The sequence below is a fragment of the Tinamus guttatus genome, unplaced genomic scaffold (assembly GCF_059628265.1).
Source record: "Tinamus guttatus ecotype Peru unplaced genomic scaffold, ASM5962826v1 Tinamus_guttatus_pri_ptg000229l, whole genome shotgun sequence".
NCBI lineage: Eukaryota > Metazoa > Chordata > Aves > Tinamiformes > Tinamidae > Tinamus > Tinamus guttatus.
Window position 1 is genome coordinate 1,254,810 of NW_028288763.1, and position 25,800 is coordinate 1,280,609.

At 38.1% G+C, this 25,800-nt stretch overlaps 1 protein-coding gene across 2 annotated transcripts in view; it reads left to right on the forward strand.

Annotated features, from left to right (window-relative positions):
• The window catches only part of PACSIN2 (protein kinase C and casein kinase substrate in neurons 2), a 52,351-nt gene extending 26,841 nt beyond the window's left edge, over positions 1-25,510 (forward strand). Inside the window, exons 2-10 of one of the 2 annotated variants that reach the window (XM_088525630.1) lie at positions 1,174-1,289; positions 15,341-15,497; positions 16,183-16,418; positions 17,112-17,267; positions 18,542-18,717; positions 21,276-21,396; positions 23,406-23,530; positions 24,187-24,303; positions 25,274-25,510. In XM_088525630.1, coding sequence (XP_088381756.1) covers positions 1,230-1,289; positions 15,341-15,497; positions 16,183-16,418; positions 17,112-17,267; positions 18,542-18,717; positions 21,276-21,396; positions 23,406-23,530; positions 24,187-24,303; positions 25,274-25,493 — 1,368 coding nt within the window. In that variant the 5' untranslated portion in view covers positions 1,174-1,229 and the 3' untranslated portion in view covers positions 25,494-25,510. The remainder of the gene's footprint in view (positions 1-1,173; positions 1,290-15,340; positions 15,498-16,182; positions 16,419-17,111; positions 17,268-18,541; positions 18,718-21,275; positions 21,397-23,405; positions 23,531-24,186; positions 24,304-25,273) is intronic. The other variant, XM_088525631.1, reaches the window with a different exon arrangement.
• Positions 25,511-25,800: the final 290 nt, after the last annotated feature.

Below are 25,800 nucleotides of genomic sequence, written 5' to 3' on the forward strand. Positions count from 1 at the left end.
AATGTTAGTGTAGAGTGACCTTGGAATTTTTGGAGTGTTATTAACAAACAGGCTCTTTACATGAGGATAGATCCTTTGTCTATGTGAGAACACCCTATCAGCTTAAAGGATTACATTTATTAAAGATTAGTATTTGGAGTTTTTAACTTTTTTAGTTTTTAAAAGAAAAACGCCCAGATGACATAAGCATGTCACAAATGCAGTTAACCCAGGTGTGAGAGTGTAAGCTTGGAGAGAAAGTAGATGTCACCTGAAAAGAAGCTTTCTGTCACAGAAGCAATCACATTTGCCTTGGTACCTTTGGAATAGGTGCTTCATACCACCATTTAGAGTATATTCTTTGTTTTGCTAAAATCAGCAGAGGTGAGTTGACAAACAAATACTTAACATGTCATTTGACTGCCCCAGTAAGAGATCTAGTCACAGGTGACTGGGCGAGATAACTGGTGCTGAGCTGGGATATCTTCACTGCATATTAAATCTTCTGGGGCAGAGGCTGTTTTTGTGTGCCCTGCCATATACACATGCAACTTCAGCTTTACATTGTTGCTGAGAGAGAAAGCGCTATTTGCTTTTTGTGGATATTGCATTCTTCCAATGTTCAACTAGATCACTGAATTTAAAATTCCTATAGAAATCTCACTGTTTTTCCTCCGAGTTTGTTCTTTTTAATCCACAGCTGTTCCTGGCCTTGTATATTTCCAGTGGATCTCATGTCATTTCACTTCATATGTGCTATCTAGCAAAAAAAGTAATTGCAAGCAGTGGAGGTGGTTTTATCAGTAGTGAAGGTCAGCTGATTGCCTCTTAGAGAATGCTTTGAAGTGGGAAAGAACCCTACAGCTAGGACTTAGGAGTCACATTGCTGAATCTCTTCCTTTGCTTCTAATAGTAAATTCTCTAGGAAAATGAATTCAAGAGTGCAGTGAAATTTGACAGAGAAAAATGTATTAAACAATTTCTGGGCAAGATAAATGCTGTCTAAGGGCTGAGAGCTTTGCACTGGAGAACAGAGTTCTGCTTAAAATGCTTACTGAAGGCCCAGTGTGGTTATTACTGTTTTTTATTTGCCATCCCTAGACATCCAAGAATTTAACAAAATTGTCTTATTGCATTTCTCATAACTGTTTTTGATTACAAATGCTCATAGGCTTTTTTTAATCTTTTTTACAGATTCTGAAGAACTGGTGTTTAAACACTGAATATTTACAAGCTCTTCATACATAGAAATGTCTGGGTCATACGATGATTCCGTTGGAGTAGAAGTTTCTAGCGATAGCTTCTGGGAGGTAACTTGAATGCTTTTGTTGGTTTTGCATTTTAACAATATTTTTATATTTTGATCTCTGTATTAAAAAAAGATTTTTATGCACAGTGAACTGTGGAGACAGCAGCGGTATAAGAAGCATGTGATTATTCTGATCTGCAGAAATTGCCTTCAGGGTAGATATGACCTTTTATGTTTGGCCCAGTTCTTTCGAGGCTTTTTAGGTGGCACAAGCTCAAGGACCATTTATTTTGGTAGGGTATGCAATTCCGAATTGAACCTTTGTCACTTCTTACTGCTGAAAGTGGATGGGGCCAGGGGAGAGAAACTTTGAGTTACCCATGGGATAAACTGCATGGAGAATCTTAAACTGGTTAAAAGCTGCTATTAATGTACCTGAGTTAGGAATGTAAGGTAGTGTGCGAGTCTGATGCTTTTCAAATGTCTAGATAAAGTAGTTTGATTATGCCTTTAAAAGAATGAACTTGGTAAAGCAGAAAGCATATTACAGAGAAATCGATACTGCAAAAAATATAAAAGCTTGTGTCAATGCTGACGTGACTGGAGATAACGAAGTGTGCTGCTGATTGCACCATATTCAGTGATGCAAATCCCTACCGTGGCCGGGGACCATGTGAAAATGGTTAGGAGGAAAGTGTTTGAATGATTCATTATTGGAGCAGTTGTTATTAGCTGACTTAGCTTTGACCTGACTGTATTATATTTCCTTTTAAATGAAAACTTTTATGGGCCTCCTTCAACCTGCATGGGCAGGTGTAGGGTGGTTTCACAGATCTCCCATTATTTTTCATAAAATATCTAAGAGTCTAACTGGCATTGGTTAGGTCTTTTTTAAACAGAAGCTACCATTTTACTGGGAGACTTGCGATGATTTTTTTTTTTTTTTTCCTAATTAAAGGGCATGTTTTGGTGTTAAGTTTATGGGATTATAAGCCTCTATAATGCTTTTGCTGCAAGGGGACTCTGAAGTAAGACTGTGAAGGTTTGGGGATCTCTGTCCTTGGAGGTATCAGTCAACTATGCACGGGCCTGAGCAACCTGTTCTAACTGGACCTGCCTTGAGCAGGAGGCTGGACTAGATAGTTTCCCCAGGTTACCTCCAGTCTAAATTGTTCTGTTGTTTTTGGATTTTATGCTGAGACAGCTTTGTGTGCAGGCCTCCTTGGTAGGAATGTGTCAAAGAAAAATAAAGAGGCTGTTAGGGAAGAAAACTCCTGGGCTAATTGGAATTTTTTTGTTATCCGTTGGCCATAGTGTTCTTGCCAGGAGAACATGACTCTGCTGGCTGACTGTGCTCTACCAAGCTGTTATCTTCCTTCACATAACCAGGTCAGGAAGCATAAAAATGAGATGAATTTTGGAATGGGCATTCTGTAAACCCAGTAACACTGTGCTTGAAAAAATATGAACTCAAGTTTTTAATATTAAAGAATCAAACAAAAAGGATTAACAACAGTATACAATAGTAGTAAAGGATATACAATAGTAACAATAGTAGTAAAGAATTAACAATTAGCTGAAGCTGGGGTGCTTACAAAGCATAGTTTAAAGGAATTGGATGCTCATTACAGGTAGGTTTAATGTTTCTCATGTTTGTGCTGTTGATGACATTTTTATATATAAAACATTGCATCTTATTCAACTTCCTTGCCTTTTTCTATGTATGCCTTCTAAGAGATGATGATTGCAGTTTGTTGCTTACCCTTATATTAGCCTACTGAAGTTATTTATCCTTGGATAAGAAAGTTGAACTTTGATATGACAATCCTTGTCATGCAGTCTTTCCTTGCTTGATTAATTATTTTCACTGTGGGTACACATTAAGAAAACTATGCTATGCTAAAATGATCATGAGGAATAAAGATTGAATAATTTTTAGGCCACTTTAATTTAGCTTTCTGGGTTGATAAAGTATATTCGTATGAGAGATGGCAAACAGAGTGGAACAGCTAGGCATGTTGTTCAAAGAGCACAATTGTCATCAATGGTTATCTCATATTTAGCTAATAATTTGCTAAAAATGGTTAAAGTAGTCATGGAAATTGAAGATGCGATTATAATCCAATGGAATAGTTTGATTTACTAAAGGTCTTAAGAGACCATCTTTGCTCTGCTTAGTGAGTAAGACAAGGTTTGGCTACAGCAAAAAAGGAGTCGTGAGCATCATAGTTAGTGGTTTTTATCATTGAAGCAACTATAAGGATGTTCAAAGCAAGAACTCTGTAATAGCAAAATTGGACTCTCTGTGTAATTGATCACCATACTTGAAAATCTTGTATTTTATTCTGCTAGAATTTTGATAGCTGAGCAAAAAAAAGTGGATTACTGAATCTTGGAGTGTAAATTACTGAATTATGCAGGAAAATACTAGTTTTGCTCTTCCTCTGCTTTGTACTAGGAGGCTCTTGAGGCAAAATGGGGCACTTTAGAGCCTTTGTGGCTACCAGTTCTGCTTCTTTAAAATATAAAGATGCCTGACTTGTTACTGTGGATGTAAAGACTTTTGTCACTCTTTTAGAAAAGTAGTAAAGGCTTTACATGTATTGAAAGTAAAAGTGCTACTTGAGGAAAATCTGGATAGAAAAAGGGAGAAGACCATAGAAGCTTTGCAGTTGGCCAGAACTTAAAATATCGCTACTGGTGCATTTATGTACAAAAACAGTAAGAAATGGGTTTAGTTAGAGATATCAGCAGGTATAGGAAGTTATGCTGGCGAGTATTACAGGGTATTATATGGACAACCGTAAAGCCACAATAGCTACGTGTAAATCTCCATGTAACTGCACAAGCAGTTAGAGGAGGTGACAGGAACTGGCTGGCATTCTGCAGAGATGGGGCTCTTATGGGTACACTAAAATACTTTGAACTTAATAATGCAAGTGAATACTGTGGTATAAATAACATGATAAATGTTCTACAGTAACGCTAACCGATGAACAGGAAGGATTGATATAGTAACACCCTTTGCTGACCTTCCGCATACAGCATAAGTGCTGTACTTGGTGATTTAGTAGAAGCCCAAATAACGTGATCAGGGAATAAACCAGTTTGCAAACCTCTCCAAGATAAACACTTCTCTTGGTGGAAATAACTGAGATGAATCAAGCTGAACAGGGGTTTTACTCTGACACTTAAGACACCTTGTTACTGACTCTTAAACTGTTTAAGAGTGATATCCTTACCAGTACCCTGTGATAGTGACAATTACGAATTATATGGAACTGATGTGAGGTCCATAAACCTGGTTGTGTGCAGTGTCATGCGACAGTGAAGATTTTTTATTATTATTCTTCCAATGCACAAAATGCTTGAAGTAACACAAAACATAAGGGTGAGCGGTAAAAGCAGTGCTCTGTTGCAGTGTAGCTTTCATAGAGAAACTTTTGGATGTTTGCTTTCTTCTGGAAAGAGTTTATGACCTGTGCACCCTACCTGTATGCATTTGAGAGGGTGATTGCAATAGGGCATGTGTTCCTCGTGCTAGGCTGGAATGTGCTTGGATTTGTAAATGCTTCTGATGAGCTGTCTTGGAACTTCTCGAGTAAATGATTAAGCTTGCGTGGCAGTTAGCCTAGGCCAGGCGGTACCTTGGCATAATCTACCATTCGACTTTAAACCTCGCTGCTTGACAGAGACGCTCAACAAAACAGCAGAACAGAAATTACTCAAGCTCAGGAGCTAATGAGAGAGGGTTTTGCTCCTGCATATAGAACTTATTACCTATAGCTCCATTTAATTATTGCTCCCGGTTTGGATCCATTTTTCCGAATAAAAACTCCTTTCATTTTTAAACTAAAACTGGCTTCTTTTCGATATTGTCTGAATCAGTTGTTTCATTTCTGCAGGTTGCCACTTTGCTTTCTGATTTTAATCTTTCATAAACTGGATAACTAGACTTTCTTTTTTTCTTCATCTGATTTGGAGAAGAAGCAGTGTCTCTGGAATGCTGCCCTCAGCCTTGGATAGCAAGAATTAAAGAATTTGAAAGCAACTTGGAAGTTGTGCCATTACAACAGACTTGTCATTTGCACTCTTTCTCTTTGGTTAGAAGTTTCTAAAGGTATTGGACTTGCTGGGTGTTTTGTTTGTTTTTAGATTCATCCTGCAGTTTGTTAAAAGCTGCCTTCCTGTGTGTTACTGCCACAGCTGAAAGCAGTGAATGTGTTCAAACTTGGCCTTGGCACAGAAGACACAGTCTCACAGTGCCTTAGCTTTTGTTCTTTCCTTAGGTACCAAAATAGCTCGCGTTTATTTACCTTTGGCTACAAAGCACATCTCGAGAGGCATTTGGGATAGTGAGGTGTCCGAGTGTGGGACCTATCTTAAGAACTTACTGTGAAATAAGCTCTTAATATTTAAGCTCACTGTACTTTTTGAAGTGTCGCACTGATCTTGAATGCTTTTTTGTTGAGCTTTTAGTAAGAGCTGTTCTTACTAAAATGGTAATAAACCACCTTCAAAACTTTCACCATTGCCTTCGAAGGGAGCCTTTCATACCTTTGGGAACTAGAACACTCTCCCTTGTTCATGTCACCCCTCTGGCTCAGGAAGTGCCCTTTCGTTAGGGTTCCTTATTACAAAGCTGACTCCTGGCAGTTTGATCCCATTAAGAGTGTGACTAGTACTTTGCAACCACCTGCTACAAACTTCTTGCTCTTAAACTTGCTGCCTCTGCATGTAGGCGTACACTGACCAAGGAGTTCAGTGCAGAGCAGTTTAGCAATGAAGTGTTTTTTTTTTTTTTTTTTTTTTTTTTTTTTTTTTGATTAGATGACAGTATCAGTGCTATCAACACAAACACTTCCAGTTCATTTTCCATTGTGAATTGAGTGTCTCAAGATCAGTGCTTGAAATCCATTATGAATAGCAGTTAGTTTCTTTCAAAAACTGGTATCTCTGGTAGCAGTACCTTTGCAGTAAGTAATCAAGTTCATCGACCATGTTGTGGCTAGGAAATACTCGTCATGTTGAACCAGAACTACAGAGAAGTTCCTGTTTTGATTTGCCTTTTTAAGGGTAGCCTTTCTGTAGCTATGATGGTCTAAGGACATGGGTAGTGCAAGGTTTGGAGAGTAGTAGTCTTTTTATCAGACCAGCTGATATAATTGAAAAAAACAGGCTTTCAAGAATACATACTCTTTTAGCCTGAAACAGAGGCAGAAGCAGTTTTCACAGCTATACAAACTGAGAATTATTTTTTTCAGGGTTTAGTTAAATTTTTAGCTGTAGTTTAGACTCATGTTCTAGTGGGATAAGAAATCCCGACAGTTTTTTTCTCTAATTGATGTTGGTGTTCACCATCATGACATATTTGATGAGGCCGAGAGAAATGCCTGACCGTTTTCATGAAGTTTATTTAGACATAATTCCTTGCCAGGGATTATAAACAACATCAAAAAGGACCTTCTGAAAGATAATTGTGACAGTAATGGAGGAATGCATTAAAGTTTCAGGTGTAACAGTGCCCTGATTTACCTAAGAACCAGCAGTCTCATTTTCATTCTTCATCTAACAAACTTCAGTGAACTTTGATGTGTTCAGCTAAGCGCACAGCTCTCTCCGGATACAGATCTTTAACACAGAAGAACTTTGCTGATACGCTCTGAGAAGGAGTTCCGTCATCTGCTCTACCCAGCTGGCAAGGGCACCTTCCTTGGTGTAATCAAAGGCTCCTGCTGACAGCCCAGAGCAGGATGACCTGCTGAGTGCCAGTGGTGAGGAGAATTCAAAAGCCCAAGCTTTTGGCTGCTTGAACTACAAATGTGGCAGCAACTTTTCCTAAAAGAAAAAAAGAAAAAGGAAAAAAAAAAAAAAAGTTGAGGCCTAGTGTTTAATTTGATAGACTACAGATTTTTTTCCCTATGTGTCACAGGGCCTCTCAGCACTTCCATGACTAAGTACACTGAAGTTTGCTGTAATCATTCATGCCACTTTCTTGCATCCAGGTAGACTGTGGCAAACCTGTTTTGCTTCAACTTTGTGCTAAAATTTGCTAGTAAAAAACAAGAAATGGGCAATCCTATTGGCCTTGTTTTACTAAATTAATACTGGAATTGACATAAAAGTTCGGTATACGAGCAAGCGGAAAGCCAGTTTTGTTAATCAAGCCTGATCTTTTGCTTGCTAATCCCTGTTATGGTCATATTAAAATAATAATGCCTTGAGCAAGCTGAGGCCAATGCTGCTGCTCCGTGAGTCAGCTTGAAAGGAGGAAAGGTGATGAGTAAGCTTTCCTAGAGATCAAAGTGGAAATGCACGCATACTGTATCTTGCAAAGGTGAGACATCCAAACGAGCAGCTGCTCTGCCTGTGAAAATACTTCATCTCTTTCATGAGCTAGAGATCCCTCCCAGACTGTGCTGCTTATCTTACGTGAGAGTCCTTACTCTTCCTTATTTTCTGCCAGCATGACCAATGTGGAAACCTCCCCATCTATTGTGCAGGTGCATTTTGAGGTGCTCAGCACATTGCTGTTCACTGTGTTTTGAAGTGTTTTTTGGGATACCCACTGGTCAGAGAAGACTTTCAATTATCTCAGTAAAGGCTGGTAGGTTCTCTGTCTAATATGGGTGGACCAAATCTGACCTTTCTGCAATCACCATCCTCCCCAAAAGCACCAGCCTCCCAAACCAGGGCACCATGGAGAGTAGCTGAGGCAGCTAATCTGGGATGCTCCTTGGACAAACCTTCCTTCTAGCTTTCCTCTACCACCAAGCAAAGTAATGTTTTCCATTTATTTTGCCATGTATTTTTTTAGTGGCAAGCTTGTACATTTTGTGGCTTTAAGAGCTTTTCAGGATAAACTAGAAACAAACCGTATCTGTGGCTGGATGGAACAGGGAGGAAAATGAGAGCTCTTCCTATTGGTCACTAGTACATTTTGCTTTGACTAGAAGCCTTCAAACCTCTTTATTATGCATTTTATGCTGGAAATATTTGCCAGTAAAAGCTGTTGTACATTATGCTGAATTCTGAGATAAGGCAACCTAATTTCTTTCAAATGATTCCAGTGCATAAAGGCTGAATAGTTTTAAGATAGGCAAGCATGAAAAAAAGAATTAACATCAAATCTTACTTCAGGCATTTGCAACTCCTGCAGTATTTGTGGTTATAACAAATACTAGGACATACCACCAGAATGAATTGACTGGAGTTTAGCAAAAGTTAAATATTTGCTACTTTCTGTGGCACTAATCAATTAAATCGCTCTTAATTTTCAATCAGTGTACCAGGGGAAAAAAAAACCAAGTCTTTATACTCTTTTATGCAAATATATGAATAATAATAATAATAAACTTTTATTGTTGAGGAAAAGGAGCAGGAATGGATAAATGCTCTCCTTCTGCCTTAAGTGCTGTGAAAATTAAAACAAGGAGGTTGCAAGCTATCAAATGCTCCACTTGAGTGTTGCATCAGTGGCGGAACTTGGCTGCATTAGTGCCCAAGTGGTCACAAGCGAAGGATGCCTGGGCTGCTGACTAAACTGTGCAAAGTACCTGATCACTGTGTTTCTGTGGTTATTAAGGAGTCTTTAAATCTCAACTTGGAGCAAAGATTTGAGAAGACTGCTTGACTGTTGTCATACATGTTAAGAAACATTAAAATGTGGAGGATTTTTTTTTTGGAAGCTCTTTTTTGGAACAGGAAAGCAGAATGGAGATCTGAAGGCATCTGCAGGGCCTATAAGAGATTAATGGGGTAAAACTGGATCAGTTGCTGTTTTATTTGTAGCAAAGTTAAGTATTTTTTTACAGTGGAAAAGGAGAAGCTGCTGGTCATTGACTGTATGAAACAGCAGGGAGGAGCAATATAGCTGAATCAAGAAAGTGGCCTTTATAATAGAGTATTGAAGAAAACAAACTCTTCATTACTTTCAAAGTGTTTTTGGCAGCTAAGGGTGAGCAGAAACTTAGTTTGATTTCATGTAATAAAATGTCTTTTTTAGACTTGTGCAAATCGGTTCAAAATCATTTGATGCAAATAATAGCATGATACAGTTTTAAGTGTCTTATGTGTTAAATATATTTTGCTATTCTTGAAATTGTAAAGGCATTGACAGTGTTAATACGACTACTTCTCAATAAATGTTTTATTTGCATGGTGCAGAAATACTTGTCCTATAAATCTGTGTAACAGCAAGGAACCTAACAGACTCAAAATGATCAGAAAGTTACTTTCAAACTACTGAAATTATATGTTCACATACAAATAAACGGTGTTAAACCAGAAAGCTGAAAATTGCAGGGTAAATTCTTGGCCCTATGTAAAAGCAGCTCTGACTGAAATAACAGAATAATAATAGAATTTATCACTTTATGTTTTAGATCAAATACTTCTTGGGGGTGGGAGGAGGGGAAATAAGGCAGAATATTTGTGGTTTACTTCAGAAAGTGAAGACATCTGAGGCTTACATCAAACAATATATTAGTTCCCGAATTCAGATTCCACACAGTGGTTTTTATACTGTTTTTCAATTAAGTTTTAACTTTCCTACATTTTCTGAAGCTCATATCTAGAATATTGGATTTCTTCCTATACTTGCAATACTCTGTATTGCTTAAATACCTTGTGTAGGAGTACTGTCTTACACCTAGAGGAATTCTGCTATCACCTAAGGTGGCAGAATGTACTTCCTTTTCAAAACATTGCTATTGTAGCGTCTATAACTTTAAATGCCATTTCTGACAGTTGTTTTCACTGTAGTAATTAAATCAATTTAGCAGCCTTGAAGATCTTTTAAACAATTTTACCGGACTTTGTACTTTGTGTACAGCTTTGTAAATTCAATTTTAAATTTCTTTAGTTACATTTAATCATTATGGTCTTCTATAAAATATTTGAGTCTGAAAATTAATGTTATATAAAAACAATATCAATTTCAAACCTGCCTACCGTTGGGACTGCTGCTGTTGGTTAGGGTGCTCAGCACTCTGAATATGGGAACACATTCTCACAGGGAAAATAAAAATGTATTTTATACTGTGCTGTGGCACATTGGAATTAGTTACATTTGGTTGCTCATAGGCAAATGTTTCTACTTGGTTTCATCTTGTCCTGCATCTAGTAATGTGCAATTACCAATAATGCCTTAATTTTTCTCAAGTAGGACAAGGTCTGATGCAGCATCCTGCCTTGCAGTTGGCCTGAAGCGCTTAGGAGAAAGGGTTTGTGTGTCCTGCTCAATCTTGCTCGAGACACTTGTCACCTTCACCCAATTCTGTCTTCCCAAGACTGATTCTGCTCTTGACGTGTCCTGCTTGGGTGTCTTGTATCCCGGAGCTCTTATCTGCTGCACATTCTTTGCTATTGCCCTGTCCTGTGGGCTTCACCTACAAAAAGAGACTTGTCATGTCATGGAGGCTTCAGCAGAGTTGAACGCAAGGCTACAGACAAGAAACAAGAAGGAAGGGATTCTTGGAAAACAGAAAAGGAGCTGAAAGCCAGCACTCATTCTGGGTTTTAGACTGAGATTCAGATGCAAAATAAGGAAAGGGGGGTGGGGGATCATAAAGGTGCTGATTTGGGCTAAGCTGCAGCAGGAAGATATCATTGTAAGCAAGTTCTCGTGAAACTTCAACCATGAGCAGCTCTAGCTGGTCTGTGCCTTGCATGCCCTTTCTTTCACAGAAATCACAGAGCAGTTGAGGTCGGGAGGGGCCTTTGGAGGTCATCTAGCCCAACTGCTTTGCTCACAGGGTCACCTATATACCAGGGTGCCCAGCACTGTGTCCAGATGCAGTTGACCATCTCTAAGGGTGGAAGCTACACAACCTCTCTAGGCAGCTTGGTCTTAGGGCTCAGGCATCCCCTCACAGTTTAAAAAAAGTTGTTTTCTTATTAGCATTCGCATGGAGCTTCCTCTATTTCAGTTTGTGCCTGCTGTTGTCTCATGCCCTCCCTGGGCACCACTGAAGAGAATCCCTGCTGGCTACTGCCCAGACAACTGAAGACAACTTGGGCCCCATCCTGTTACAATCTCCCAATATTTATGCACACATCTAAAATCCCCATGCCCCAAGCCTTTTCTTTAAACTGAACCTATTCCTTGCTCAGCTTTCTCAGCAGGACTCTGTCCTTCCCTTTATTTAACCTCATGGGGTTCCTCAACTCCCTGTTTCTGCAGGCCATTGAGGGTCTGGTGTATCAGCCTCTCCTTCCAGTTCTTGGTGGTTGGCAGTGCTGCTGAGGGTGCTGTCTACCCAGGTCCGTGGTGACCAAGTTGAACAGGATTGGGCCCCTTGTTGCCCCCTGGACTATATTGTTAGTGACTGGCCTCCCAGTGGACTTTGGTTTCTGCCATTCAGCCACTTCTCAGTCCACATCACTCTTTATCTATTCCACACTTCATCACCCTGCTTCTGAGGATGGCCTGGGAGTCTGTGTGGAAAGTCTTGCTGAAGTTGAGGGAAACCGCATCGACTGTTCCCCAACTCCCCCCCTTCATTTACGCAGCCAGGCTTCCCTTTGCAGAAAGCAATGGGGTTGGCTAAGCACGATTTCTCCTTGGGAATCCCTGCTGGCTACTGCCCAATGCCTTCTTGACCTTCATGTGCCTGGAAGTAGGATCTGGGATGAGCTGCTTCCATCAGCTTTCCAGGATGGAGGTGGGGCCAACTGGCCTGTTCCTTTCCAGGTCCTCTCCTAATCCTCCATGAGGACTGGGGAGACATTTGTTTTCTTCCACTGGTGCCTCCCTTAGACACCTGTATGTCTCTTCTGTGCTGCAATCCTTCTTCGGATGCTGATGCTCCTCATCCTCCTCTCTTAAGACTGCTGGGGGAGGAGGGGTGCCTAAGGGGAGTAAACTGTGCATTCAAAGTGGAAGTTGGTACATCTGCGCAGGGTGCCTGGGTGCACGCACCAAGAAAACCAGCAAGGCTGGTAAGGAGCAGAGGGCACTGTAAAGCGGCTGCTTACAACAAGCAGCACTTGGAGCTCCACACTTGGAGCACCTGGCGCTCTGGAGACAGCAGAGAGTTTCTTGTGTTACACGTCTTGTTCCCTGGGAGGCCGGGGCTCTTATCGGAATAGGGCACCTTGGTCTGGAAAGTCTGAGAACTGGTGACCTACAGCACCGGCAGCGTGACTCAAGCAAATACTTAAACTTGATGTGAACCGTTTGTAAATTTAGTATGAAACAATTATAAATAGCTATTAAAATGCCTGCTTGAGGAACTTGGTTTATTTAGGATGAAAGCTTATTTCCTGGATTAAAAAAAGAGGAGGGGAAAAAAAAAAAAAAAAAGCTAGACTGATACTTCCTGTTTTTTAGATAGGAGCTAATAAGCCGTTAGACTTTTTAAATACGTTAACTGCCAGATTTATAACTCATGTTCTCATGTGTGTCATGAAGCTAATTGTGGAAGAAATGCTGAATTTCCAAGATTCTAGTAGTCGTCACGGGATGTAAACTTTGAATATGATAGGGAATGTGATATGTAATACGACTTTTGAAACAACACTTCAAAGCAAGACTATTTTTGTGTGTATGTGTGTGTGTGCTGTGCTCTGTGTGGGTTTTTTGTTTTTTAAGTTTGAAACTTTTAGTATACGAGACATTCTTTGGAATTCAAGGTTATATTTGTTAGTGTTTTAGCCTATTTTTTCCTTATATTTGTTCTCACCTGTGCCAGTTCCTTTAGTTTCCTGTGCCATGGGAGATGGTCTGGAATAAGGTGGTTGATTCGTCTCTGCCTTCCATGCGCTTCATTGAGAGTGCCCTAATGCACCGGGAGGCTGCTGAACGGCGAGTTGTGTGGGCCATAACCAGGGAGCTCAGTTCTGCCTGAGGCTTGGCAACTGTTGGCTATTACCACACGCTGAGGATTTGCTCGAGCAACTCGAAATGAAAATAGTAAAAATACTATCAGGCAGCCATCTCCTATTCAGGATTAGCGTTTAAAATGCTAATTTATTAGTGCAAATTTATGACAGGAAATGTTCCTGATAGAGACCCAAGTCCCTGCGCGCTTAACTAGAAACACAAATGATGCTAATTTAGAGCCTTTGGTTGTTGCATGAAGTTAGCATAACCAGTTCTAACAGTTCTTGGTTGTCAAACTAGAACTGGAATACTTTTGAGGAAGCAAATTACTTGCTCCTCCATTGCAAATAATTTAGGAAGCTTTCTTTGAATCGCTTGGTTTTTCTAATGCTTTTAGTACGTGATAATATGATGATAGTTTTAATACGATAGTTCTAGTGCATGCTGTTAGAATTTAGTCCTCTTTTTGTTTTTCAAGAAAAAGAAAGATCGATTTTTTTTTAAGTAAATTTTTTTTTATTTACCCAATTACTACCTTGTTAATAGGTGAAAGGTGTTTTGGCATGGAGACATTGACTATCTGTGCACTGTCAGCCGCTTTCTGATGCGGGTAGCTTGTCATCATCAATTATATTGTGATTTTAATGTTAAAAAAGATATTTTGGGAGGCCAAGATAAAGACAAATCATTGGCTGCCAACTCAGGTGTCTGCTAGAGGTTATCTAAGTTTTTGGTCTGTAAAATGGATAGAGCCTAAATCCAATGCAAACCCAAATGAGTATTTTGAGGATGTTGTCTAAAAGAACTGGTGTTATTGTGCTGTCACTGGTGGGTTTGATTTCTTGCAGCTTTGACAAGGAGTCTTATCAGGAGTTTTACAGCTTGTCATGCCTGTACTTATCTGCCTGGTCAATGATAAAAAGTGTCACTTATTTTTCTACCATGCAATGCAGTTTTATTTTACTTTCCTTTTTAAAACTGTGTCCCTTTGTACTTTGAGGAGCTATTCCGAAGCAGATGGTTTGCATATAAACCTCCTGACAAAATTCTGAATAAATGTGAACCTAGAAGTTGCATAGTTTCTTGTATTCCAGATCTGAATTGGATCTGGTTTAAATGTTAAAATAAGAAACATACTTTAAGCATTTGAATGTCCGCATACTGCCTTATTCCTAATCTTTTTTCAGTCAGGTAGCTTAGGCAGATAAGGCAGCGACTTAATAGGCTGTGCAAATTCTTTTAACTGGGCTCTTTCTTATGCTTTGTTTAATGTTTACAAAAGCCATCCTGACTGACCTTGAAATTAGTGGAAATGTTGCTCTGCCCGCAGAATCAGCCTTTTTACTTATTTATTTACTTTAATTTTCCATTACATAGATCAGTGGTTCCATACTGGTGTAGACTAAAGAGGAATAGGTGTTCACTGCATAGCATCCTCTTCCCTCCGTAGCATGTGCATCCAATACCTATGGAGGTAACTCCTTGCAGAGTTTGTTTTCATGTTAATAGCAGGTATGGGATCTCCTTGATAGTGCTGTCAGTATCTTTCCACATTAAATTCCACAGTACAGTTTTGAACGGGTTGCAATCTACTTTGTCAGCAGTGAAACATAGACTTAATGGTAGGGCACATACAGTCTTTGCTGTAGGTTCAGTGCTTGTATTTTTTCATACTGAGCTTTTAAAAAACAAACCCTCTATTGTTGGGTTTGATGTAGATTTCATAATGCTCCTTTGTACGTCTGCACCGTTTCCCTAATGCTGAAAGAAAGATTAATCGATTAACTTAAAGTTAAGGTATTAGGTCCTTTTATCATAAGCATGGAAAAAGAAAATAATGCATTTGTGTTACAGACTTGGATTATCTAAAATATTGCCAAGTGTAGTAATCGTGCAGAGCAATTGCTTAACAACAGCTGCGATGACTGTACTCATACAGGCATTACAGGACTAATAAAATACAGCTTTTGTAGTGGTTGTGTTGCTTCACTGTCTAAACTCTGTCCTCTGGCTAGCTTTGGCTTTTAGAATGAGTAGCTTTTTCTCCAGGAAAACTTGGTGGCCTTTGTTGCAAGGGACTTTCAACATCTTGTTGAACATCTTTCAGCCTGCTCTCAGTATCTTTGGTAAAGCAGTGATATATTAAGATTTAAATTAATGCATGTTACAAATGAGGAATTTCTACTGGTGGGTCATCTTGCTCTTCGATATTTGTGTTAATTAGCAATTTCTACGCAAACGCTTGGAACTGAAAGCAAGATAAACTTCAAAGTGTGTCTCCTTCATAGGTTGGAAATTACAAGCGGACAGTCAAGCGAATTGATGATGGTCACCGGCTTTGCAATGATCTCATGAACTGTATTCATGAACGGGCACGGATAGAGAAGGTCTATGCTCAGCAGCTTACAGAATGGGCAAAAAGATGGAAACAGCTTGTGGAAAAAGGTAAGTACAGTCTTCCAATTTTTAACTTTTTAATGATAAAAATATTTTCTAAGTAATCGTTGTTTTGGTAAGTGCAAAGTAGAAATTCTGTACTTTTTAGTCTATAGCGGATTTTTTTAAAAAGCTCAATAGTGTGACAAGGTCAAGTTTTTCATAATTAAAAAAGAAAAAAAAAGGCTACTCCTTTGCTAGCTTGTTTGTTTCTTACTGAATTAGATTGAGGTAGCCAAAAAGATTAAGTTCTAGAGAACTGGCTGTTTCTAAATGAATGATGGTATAGAGCATGCAGTTTGAAAAACATATTTGAATAATAGGGGTCAGCAGTGCCTGGCAGAAGACCAGTATTAAAGTAGCTCTGCATAATCCCAGTATAATACATTTCCTGCTATGTGTGCTTTTAAAAGGATGTTGAGAAATTGAAGCGGTTCAAAGAAGAGTTAGGGATATAACTGGAAGAATCACAGTACAGGAAGGAGGAGACCAAGCTCTTGCTTCTTCTGGTCTAAAAATCTGTGAAACTCTTAAATTTGCATAAAAAAGAAACTGTTCTGTTTTAAATCTGTATTGGTGTCTAGGAATTACTGTTTAAAAGTAAATATGAGTCGATAGCTCCAGGTAGTTTCTCGGGAATAAAAGTTCCATGTGGGTGATGGTTATTGAGAATGACACTTTCTGTTGTGTTTAGGCCCACAGTATGGAACAGTAGAAAGGGCTTGGTGTGCTTTTATGTCAGAAGCTGAAAAAGTGAGTGAACTACATCTAGAAGTAAAAAGTTCACTGATGAATGAAGACTTTGAAAAAATCAAGAACTGGCAGAAGGAAGCCTTTCATAAGCAAATGATGGGAGGATTTAAGGAAACCAAAGAAGCAGAAGATGGATTTAGGAAAGCTCAGAAACCCTGGGCAAAAAAGCTGAAAGAGGTACAGCAGTAGATTATGTATTAGATATCCTGTGTTACAATATCCTAATGTCTGAAATTCCTATAGGGGAGTAAACTCCCTACTTTCTCTGCTGGATCCTCCTTTCTCAAAAAGATCTCTTGCTTTCTGTCCTCTTCTGAAAATAAATACTTTCTGTTGGTCTCTTCTGATCTTGGTGACTTCAATGAAGATCTGGGGGGAAAGTGGTGTTTAAACTAATCTTCTATTATCTTAACAGTATCTGATTTCCTGCATTTGAATGTTATGCTACGTTTAAAAAATAACCAGGGAAAAAGTATCTTTGGGTGCTTTTCCCATGTTATGTAGTGTTGTTCTTAAAACAGGTTTGTAGAAGAAGGGGAGCAGGGGGACGTGAGCATGACAAAATGTTTTATTGGGGACTTTCTCTAGACCTTTCCTGTTTGCGCATTTTTCTAAACTGTGGGAGTCAAGTTTCTTGTATGGTGAGAGAATGCTGAAATTCATAAGTACTTCATTAATTTCCTCACATTGATCCTTGTGCATTGTTCGTTACTTGGCCTGAAATAAATGTTTTCCAAAAAAAAAGAAAAAAAATTATCCTGAAACAAAACTCGACACTTCCTTCACTGCAATATGGTTATAAGGCTAAATGTCAATTAATGGTTGTTTTATAAGTTGTACCAGATGCAAAGATTGCAATTTTCTTTGTAGGTGGAAGCTGCAAAGAAAGCATACCATGCAGCCTGCAAAGAGGAGAAACTGGCTATATCCAGGGAAACAAATAGCAAAGCAGATCCAGCCCTGAATCCTGAACAGCTTAAGAAATTGCAAGACAAAGTAGAAAGAAGTAAACAAGATGTACTAAAGGTATACTGCACACTCGCATAGTGTTCATGTGTGGTCTTTTGAAAATACAGCTTGTGCATATTTCAAGGGGGGTTTATGTGTGGTGAGGTGTCTTGGTTTACGTTATTTTTTTGGACGGGTAGCAGACAAGGTGGGCGTGTTTGGTTTGTGCCACGTGCTGTGGAGAGCTGTGCGGTTCATTTTCAGTATGGCCCTACTCCAGAAGGTAGAGCTTTCTCCCAAGCATGCATCATTGCAAAGTTGCTCCTGTGTGAGGGGGAACATTATATACACTGCCTCTACTTCAGGTGGCTATATACCACCTCTACTTCCTGCCTTTCAGCGGGCAAGGAAACAGAGTAAGGCAAGGAACTTTCAGGACAGAGTTCATTACTCATTGAAGAAGGTAATGAAGTTTGAGTTGTTTTGTTTGAGAGGCTGCTTTGTCAGTTTGCTGATGACATTTAAACTTTCCAAAGTTGGCCTGCAGAATGTGGTGTTGTAGCATGGTTTTTTGTGGGGGTTTTTGTTTCTATGTTTTAAAGAAACCAAGCTGATATCAATTTAAATAATGGTAAGTACATTTGTGGAAATTCTGTTCTATTTCCCTGTTTGATTTATTTCTTTAGCTGGCTGCTAATGAGAGATCTTTCTCGAAAAGGAAAAATCCTTTTTGAAATAACATCTTTCCTTTGAGATGCTCTTCTGTATTTGGATGTTGTTTGGTTTTGGTGTGTGTATGTGTGGTCTTGAAGGCTCATATATGTTGGGTGGGATCTTTATGTCTCTGAACTATTTTTGTAAATATCTAGAATCTCAGGTTCTATGTTAAATGAGTTCACAGGTCATGTGATTTATTTTCAGAGACCTTTTTTCATAGGCCTTTTTTTTGCCCTGTTTTTGACTCATAATGGACTATATAAATTGCTGAAGGGGGAGACAGTACTTTGAAATTGCTCAGAGGACTTTATATCAGAGACATGTAACTTGAAAGACTGCCTGCTATGATTTTTGTGGGCCCTTTTTAATTTTTTTTTAATCTTTAGTATTATGTAAATATTTGTGATGCTTTCTTTTAAAAAGACAGTGAAATGGTTTAGAACGTCTCTGTAACCTTCCTCCTATTTTGTTAGATAACTCTCATCATGATCCAAGATGGGTGCCATGATCATAAAAGGAGAACAGAGTTTGGGAGCTCTTGGTCTGGAGCTTGACCATTGCTAAATGGATCAGTTCAACATGTGGGCTAATGATAAGAAAAATTGCTAGCTTTTTCTTTTCTCCCCCTCCGACAGACAAAGGAAAAATACGAAAAATCACTGAAGGAATTGGATAATGCTACTCCTCAATATATGGAAAATATGGAGCAGGTATTTGAACAGTGTCAGCAGTTTGAGGAAAAACGTTTACGTTTCTTTCGAGAAGTGTTACTGGAAGTTCAGAAACACCTTGACTTGTCTAATGCTGCAAGGTAAAACTATGCAAGAGTTCAAGATTAATGCTTAATACTTACAGCAAAAATAACCCAAACTACAAGTAGATAATTTAGTCTGTTTCTTTTCCCTAATGTAATCCTTAAATTTGTTGGAAGTTTAAATGAAAAAACTTACTACTTTTTTTCTAGAATCAGATTAGCATTGGTCCCCAATGCCTGCTAGTTTTACATAACTTTTCAGTGCTGAATGAACTAAGAATCTCTCATTTACTATGTTTTTAATAGACTTCTTGCAAATCAGGATTAACCCTATCTGTTGCTAAAATGTTAGAGCTGAGTCTAAAGTAGTACAGGAATTATTTTAGTGGAAGTAAACTGTTAAAGATCCCTAAGATTCATTGGTCCACCATCAATGAACCCTTATCCTTCTTTATTTTAAAGTGTTTTTTTTTTTTTTTTAAATAAATAATATCACAGAATCACAGAATGGTTGGGGTTGGAAGGGATCTTTGGAGATCATCTAGTCCAACCGCCCTGCTCCAGCAAATATGTATGGTTTCTCTGACTGGACTCTCTTTACCACCTTCTAAGATGTCAAAACTTCTCCATCTCCTTAGGAGCTCAGACTAGAACTCCTTAATGCTTACAGCAGGTTCTGTGAAGCTCTCTAAGGTGGTTTTACATCTTGCTTCAAACAGCAGAATTTCATATGCACTTTAGCCAGCACAACAACTGAAAGGAGGAAAAAGAATAAAAATGTGTTCCTGGCTATTCACTTCTCGTCCTCCTTGTGCTGGTCCAGTATAAATAGAGAAGCTCATCAAGGTAACCAAGGGCAGGAAGAATCCCATGAGTTTTTAACCCACATCAGTTCCCTGGTTGACTTGCTGTGCAATCACATAAAAGCTAGTGCTGGCACAAGGGAAAGAGATGGCCTAGGGGCAAGAACAAGTACGTAGCAGGCAACAGGAAGGCAAAAAGGGGCAAGACCACTTGTTTTAGCAGCACTGTTGTTATTCTAGGTTGCTTCAAAGCTCTCATGGATCTACCGTGGAAGGCAGAGCCTTTTCCTCACTCAGAGTAGATAGCTGGTTAGGATTGCTGCCCATGTGAACTCATTTCAGTCAGGTTGAAAGAAGAAGATAAATGAGAAATAGTTAACTTTAAAAGTAAAGGTGAGAAAACTTAAAATATAATGATTTGCTCCTAAGATACTAGGTTTCGGAATGGTTTTATGGTGTATTAATAAAGTGGAAGCAAGAGAAAAAAAAACAATTATTGTAAAATTAGGGATAATAAAACCATAACCGGTCTATTTTCTTACCTCTTTTTCAATATATAAAGGTAAAAAGTGTAGAACAATTTCCCAAAAGAAAAGCTTGCTTAAATAAGATAAATATTGAAGACAATGGTCCAAATAATAGCGCAGATCTATTTTCTGAGGATATAATCTCCTCCAGTTTATTGTTGATTTAACTGATACATAGGGAGTAATTTAAAACAATATATTCCTTTTTTCAAATGTATGCCTCTCAATTGCTTAAATACATTCACAAGTGTGGAAAAAATACTGTATGTGAAAATGGTTGAATAATATGTCAAAACCTATAAATTTGGAGATATTTTGAGAAAGTTGGACTCCTTCATGGTGTAGCATTAGTGAGTTTTGATTCCAAATTTTGTATAATTTGATCTAGAAGTATTTCCTAGTGTTTCCTAGCTAGAAGATAGAGTTCTGTTTTCTGTTCTGTTTTCAGACCTAATGGCCATTGTATAGAGCTCTCTGTGAACTCTGTGGGTTTCAAGTTACTGTTTTCATCCTTTTGGTATCAAACAGTTGTGTTTGTGGTCACAGTCTATAGAGTTTTGGAAAAATATCTTTTGCCTGATCTGGGATGAGGAAATCAAAGTGATATCTGCAGCATAGCTTTACTTCCATAAAATGCTTTATCTATATTTGTCATGCTTCAGGTTCAGTTGAGAACAGTTAGACTAAAAGATAATTAAAGCAGCAAGATTTTTTAAAATATATTACTTAATATTTTCTATAAGTAATACAGACAATAACATAGAATTCCTAAAACAGTAAAAGCAGCTGGTAGGTATTATATCTGTTGAGGAAGAAAATTCTTTACCTATTTAACTTCAAATCTGAGTTGTGTATTTTACTGATTGCTTATAATTCATCACATACTACTTGTTAGGTTAAGATGTGAGTTGTTATAGAATACTGTGAACTTCTCATGAAAACAATTCCTACAGTATTTTAGGAAAACTTTGTGGAACTTATTAAAATTAAAATACAGAAGACTTTAGAATTCTGATTCTTATGTAAAGCAACTTAAGATGTCGTTAAATGTAGGATTTATGTGTGACTTTAGATTTCTGAATGCCAGTCTTGCAGTTTTTAAAATGTAAATCTTAGTCTACTCTTTCAGCATGGAGGTAGCAGGTATCTTGTACAGAAATTTATAAGGTCTGTCTTGCTGCAGTTGTTTTCAATGCTGTTGTAAATGTTCGGTATTTTAATCTGACTAGTGGATTTCTGTGTTTCAAATTGGTATACTGAATTGGAAGACAAATTTTCTTTGTAGTTACAAAAATATCTACCGTGAACTGGAACAGAACATCAAAACAGCAGACGCTGTTGAAGATTTGCGGTGGTTTAGAGCTAATCAGGGTCCCGGGATGTCAATGAATTGGCCTCAGTTTGAGGTAAGGACGTAGTACATAAATCCCAGGTTAATGTATTGTTATGCATGTTGTTTTCTTTGCATTTTGTTCTCTCTGCTTTTTGTCATACTACTTCCTGACGTAACTCTCATTCAAACTTTTAGCAATGATTTTTGTTTGTTTTTACAAACCATATCTGCCGTTAATTTCCTTTGGGCTCTCCCACTCGCTATTTTTGGAGATTTTATCAAACGATACTGAAACAAAATGCTTTCTAATGATGCTTGTAGTTAGTCATTGCTGAAGTCATTAGTGAGGTATGCCTCAGTTGATACGCTTTTGACCCGTATGTATGATACCTTGCATGTTTTACTCCTGTCTTTTGGTGTCAGACTTTAAGTACCTGATGACAGCAAGGAGATTCAACTTGCAGCGTAGAAAGGAATGAAATTCAACTGAATACTTAAATCCTTTAAAAATATATATACATTTAAAAGGGCCTGTTTTTTAGAGTATATTAGAGTATTGCATGGCTCTAATTGGGATGAGTTTGTCTCACCAGATTAATGGAATTAGTTGAAGTACATTCTGGGCATTAAATTAATGGAATAGGAACATCACTTGATGGAGTCTTCAGTACTCCCTTATTAACGTTACATTAAAACTTCACCTGCTTAGGGTGAGGAGCTTGTTTTTTGACCTAAGCAGTTAGATTTGAAGGGTTGGAGATGGGGGAAAAATTAAAGATAAAAATAGTGCTCTCAAGCTTCTCTGTCCGAAGCACTGAACTTCTGTTAACTTCTGTGTGAGAAATGCCGTCCTTTTCCATAAGCATTAAAACAACAAATGAAGTTTTGTCATTACTGTTTTTCTAATCAAGTATCTCTCTCCTTTACATGCTCCAAGGTTGACGTAAGTAAAAATGTCATGATCAAATGAATCTGAAATTGCATTATAAACTGCAAATATGCTTAGGTCAGTGGTCTTTAAATTATGGTAACTCAGAAATCCAATATATATTTGTACAAAGTTAAAATAATGGGATACCTCTGAAATCTGATCAGAAATCACTTAAGACTGACCGTGCTATATGTGTAAACCAGTTGTAATACCAGCTTGCAAAAACTTTTTATTTTCAAATATCTGTCTTCCCCCCCTTTTTTTTTTTTTTTTCCATTTAGGAATGCATCTCTTGATATGTGGTATCTTTTTATTATTATTTTTCTTTCCCACTTTTAATAAGGCTTCTGAAATTAAATATGTTTTGACTTGGAATAGTTGGTTACATCCAATTTGTCCTCTAATTCCTTCTTTATATCAACATGCAGTTTAGTTTGACTCTATCAATTGTGTTTAGCTCTCATTAGCTTGCCTGTCCATCTGCCTGCTGAAGCTTCTGACTAATGCAGAGCATCAGGAACGGATACTGCGCAAATGACGACATAAGGCCTGCCAGTTGTGTTGGCTTGAGCCTTATCTCTTCTGGATGGCTTTTAGGGACAAGAAATCTATAAATCTAGAGAACAATACCTTAGGGACTCAAATTTCAGGGGCAGGAGAAGGAATGTGCAATAGGTCATTCTTGGAGCACTTTCTGAGGAGTAAGTAGATTGTCATACCTTTTCAAAGCAAATTAAACTTTTAAACTTTAACTTAAGTTTACTCTTTAAAATCAAATGTGCCCTGTTTGTATTATTTAAAACAGTAAGCCTTTTTAGTGCAGAGCTGCACTGGCCGATGCCTTTGGTTTCTCCAGTTGTCTGCCAGATGTTTGGTATTAAGTCTTTTCAAGCTGTTTGGAATATTAAGCAGGGGAAATACAGGCATCCTTCAGATTCCATGGGTGGCACAGAGAGAGCTCTTTGCATTACTAGGATAGGGAATAGACTATAACTGTGAGGGGGAAAAACCTAGAATAGCTTATTTTTCTAACAGTGCTTTATATAGTTATATAGTGTATCTAAATGTATGTTCCATAACCCAATTTGAAAATTAATATGAAAATCATGTGCTTAATTAAACTTCTTAGCCACTTTTACATTCATTTATAGGAGTGGTCTGCAGATCTGAATCGTACTCTCAGTAGAAGAGAAAAGAAGAAGGCTTCTGATGGAGTGACTCTGACTGGTATTAATCAAACAGGAGATCAGGTTTCACAGCCCAACAAACATAGCAGGTATTTTTTCCTGTCTGAAAAGACTAAAAGAATAGGATTTTTATCTTCAAGTGCATTAAGCTATACGGGAGCAAAAAGTCACTGTCCAACTGCATTTTGCTTATCTGTGAGCATTTTGGAAGTGATTTATTTCTGCAGCTAACTAAATATTTGGGGAATTATTCTCTATTTTACATTTTCCTTTCATCTCGGAATTACAAGAGGCCAAACTTTATGAGAAACTGACTCTAGTTAATCTGGTAGTTAGTCATTGCTATCTTCCCATATCTAGAAATGACAGTTATATATATCTTGAAGTTTCAGTCTTCAAAATGTTTGGTCACTTGAGAATTCCAGATATCATTAATGCAAGATGATTATCATCATCATCATCATTAGGAAAGAATAAAGTTGTGTGGAAGAAGTAGCACTGCCTTTTACTGTGGAAATAAAGAAAATTAAGAGCTACAAAACATTAGGAGTTTTTAACTTTAGAGGAATGTTATCATACTCGTGTGAGATTTGTAAAACCTTTTTGGATTTTATGTTACACTTGATTGATTTTTTTTTTTCTGGAAAAGGGATCTGCTAAGAAACTTGCTTATCGGGACACTAATGACAGTGTTCTGACTCTGAACAGATAGGGTCACCATAATGCTTTTTCTTTTCCAAATTAGCAGTCTTAGTGTCCCGAGTAACACAGTGCAGTCAGTACAATCAAGTTACAATCCCTTTGAAGATGAAGAAGATACTGGAAGTACTGTCAGTGAAAAGGAGGACAATAAAATCAAAAAGTTGGTGAAATGTTGTTTGTTAATTGTTTTCACACTTGCACTTTTTCTATCCAGGGTTTTCAATTTTGGGTTTCTGTAACACTATGCTGGTCAGTGCATGAAGTCCTTTTGAGAGGTTTTGTAAGCAACTCTGTAACCAACCTTGTCTTTTCTAACAGATGCCATATCTGTTCCTTTATCTTCTTTGGTTCGAAACTACCAGGGTTGTCTGCAGTTGCTAACAGAATTGCTGTTGCTTTTCTTCTCCCCCTTCCTTTACCAGTCCTTTCAAAAGTAAAAACTGACAACTTTTTTTTTTTCTAGTGTAACTGCTACTGGAGTTTTGCTGCTCTGTGTTCTCCCTGAATAAGTCTGCTTTTACTATTGCTTTCTTTTGATTTAGGACCTTCTCACACAGCTGCCTGTTGCTTTAGTATACCCAGCTAGGGATGTCATACTGTTGTCTTGAATGGCATGTGCATGCTCAACTGGGAACTTTTTTCTTCAAATGACCTAGTTGTTGCTTTAGAACAAGATTTCTTTACTGGTAGATTGTAATGTGCAGGAGTGAAAAGCTATTGCATAGGTGGGAGGTAGCTTTGGCGAGCAATTTAAATGTCTTATCTTAAACAGATAATTCTTCTAATCTGCTACCTCCATTTTTTTTTAACCTTTCTAGAGTAAATAATTGTCAAATTTTGATATCTCATTCATGGATTGTACAGGTTTCTTGTTAGAGAAGTTTTGGGGTTTGTGGGGAGGTTGTGCTTTTTTTTTCTCTTGTTTGGTTGGTTGTTTTTTCTTCCTCTTTCTTTAACTTTGTGTTGTAAGACTAATTTATTTTGAATAAGACATAGCCAGCATCAGAAATACAATTTCAAAACCAGGCCTAACCTATGAGCTTAAGCTTAGCTAAGGGAACAGATACCTTAGGGGCATTTCTAGTCTCCTATTTTAAAAGCACACAGAATAACTTTGCATTTGTTTTTAGTGTTAGCAGCTACGAAAAGAACCAAAGCTATCCTACAGATTGGTCTGATGAAGAGTCCAACAATCCCTTTTCTTCCACTGATGCAAATGGAGATACCAATCCATTTGATGAAGATACCTCTCCTGCAATGGAGGTGAGAGTACGTGCCCTCTATGACTATGAGGGCCAAGAGCAAGATGAACTCAGCTTTAAAGCCGGTAAGTTTACAGCATTCATTTGAAACATTTATCAAAAGGAATAATGGAAGATAAAAGGTGTTTTCTTCTCTCTTCAACATTTTTTTTCTCTCTCAGTGTGCAACTCCATTTACAGGAGCTTATCTTACCCATGATCCATCTTAGCTTGTCCCCCACCCCTTATGTTAGTGCTTCTTGGTATCCCCTGGTTGGAAGTTCTGGCGGCTAATCTGCCTGGATATATTTTTCCTTTCTTACCATCTTGTATTAAACAAAATGAGAAGCTGCAAAATTGATAACCCTGTCTCCTTTCCTTCCTTTCTCAGTTGGTGACATAGCTGCTGCTGCTTT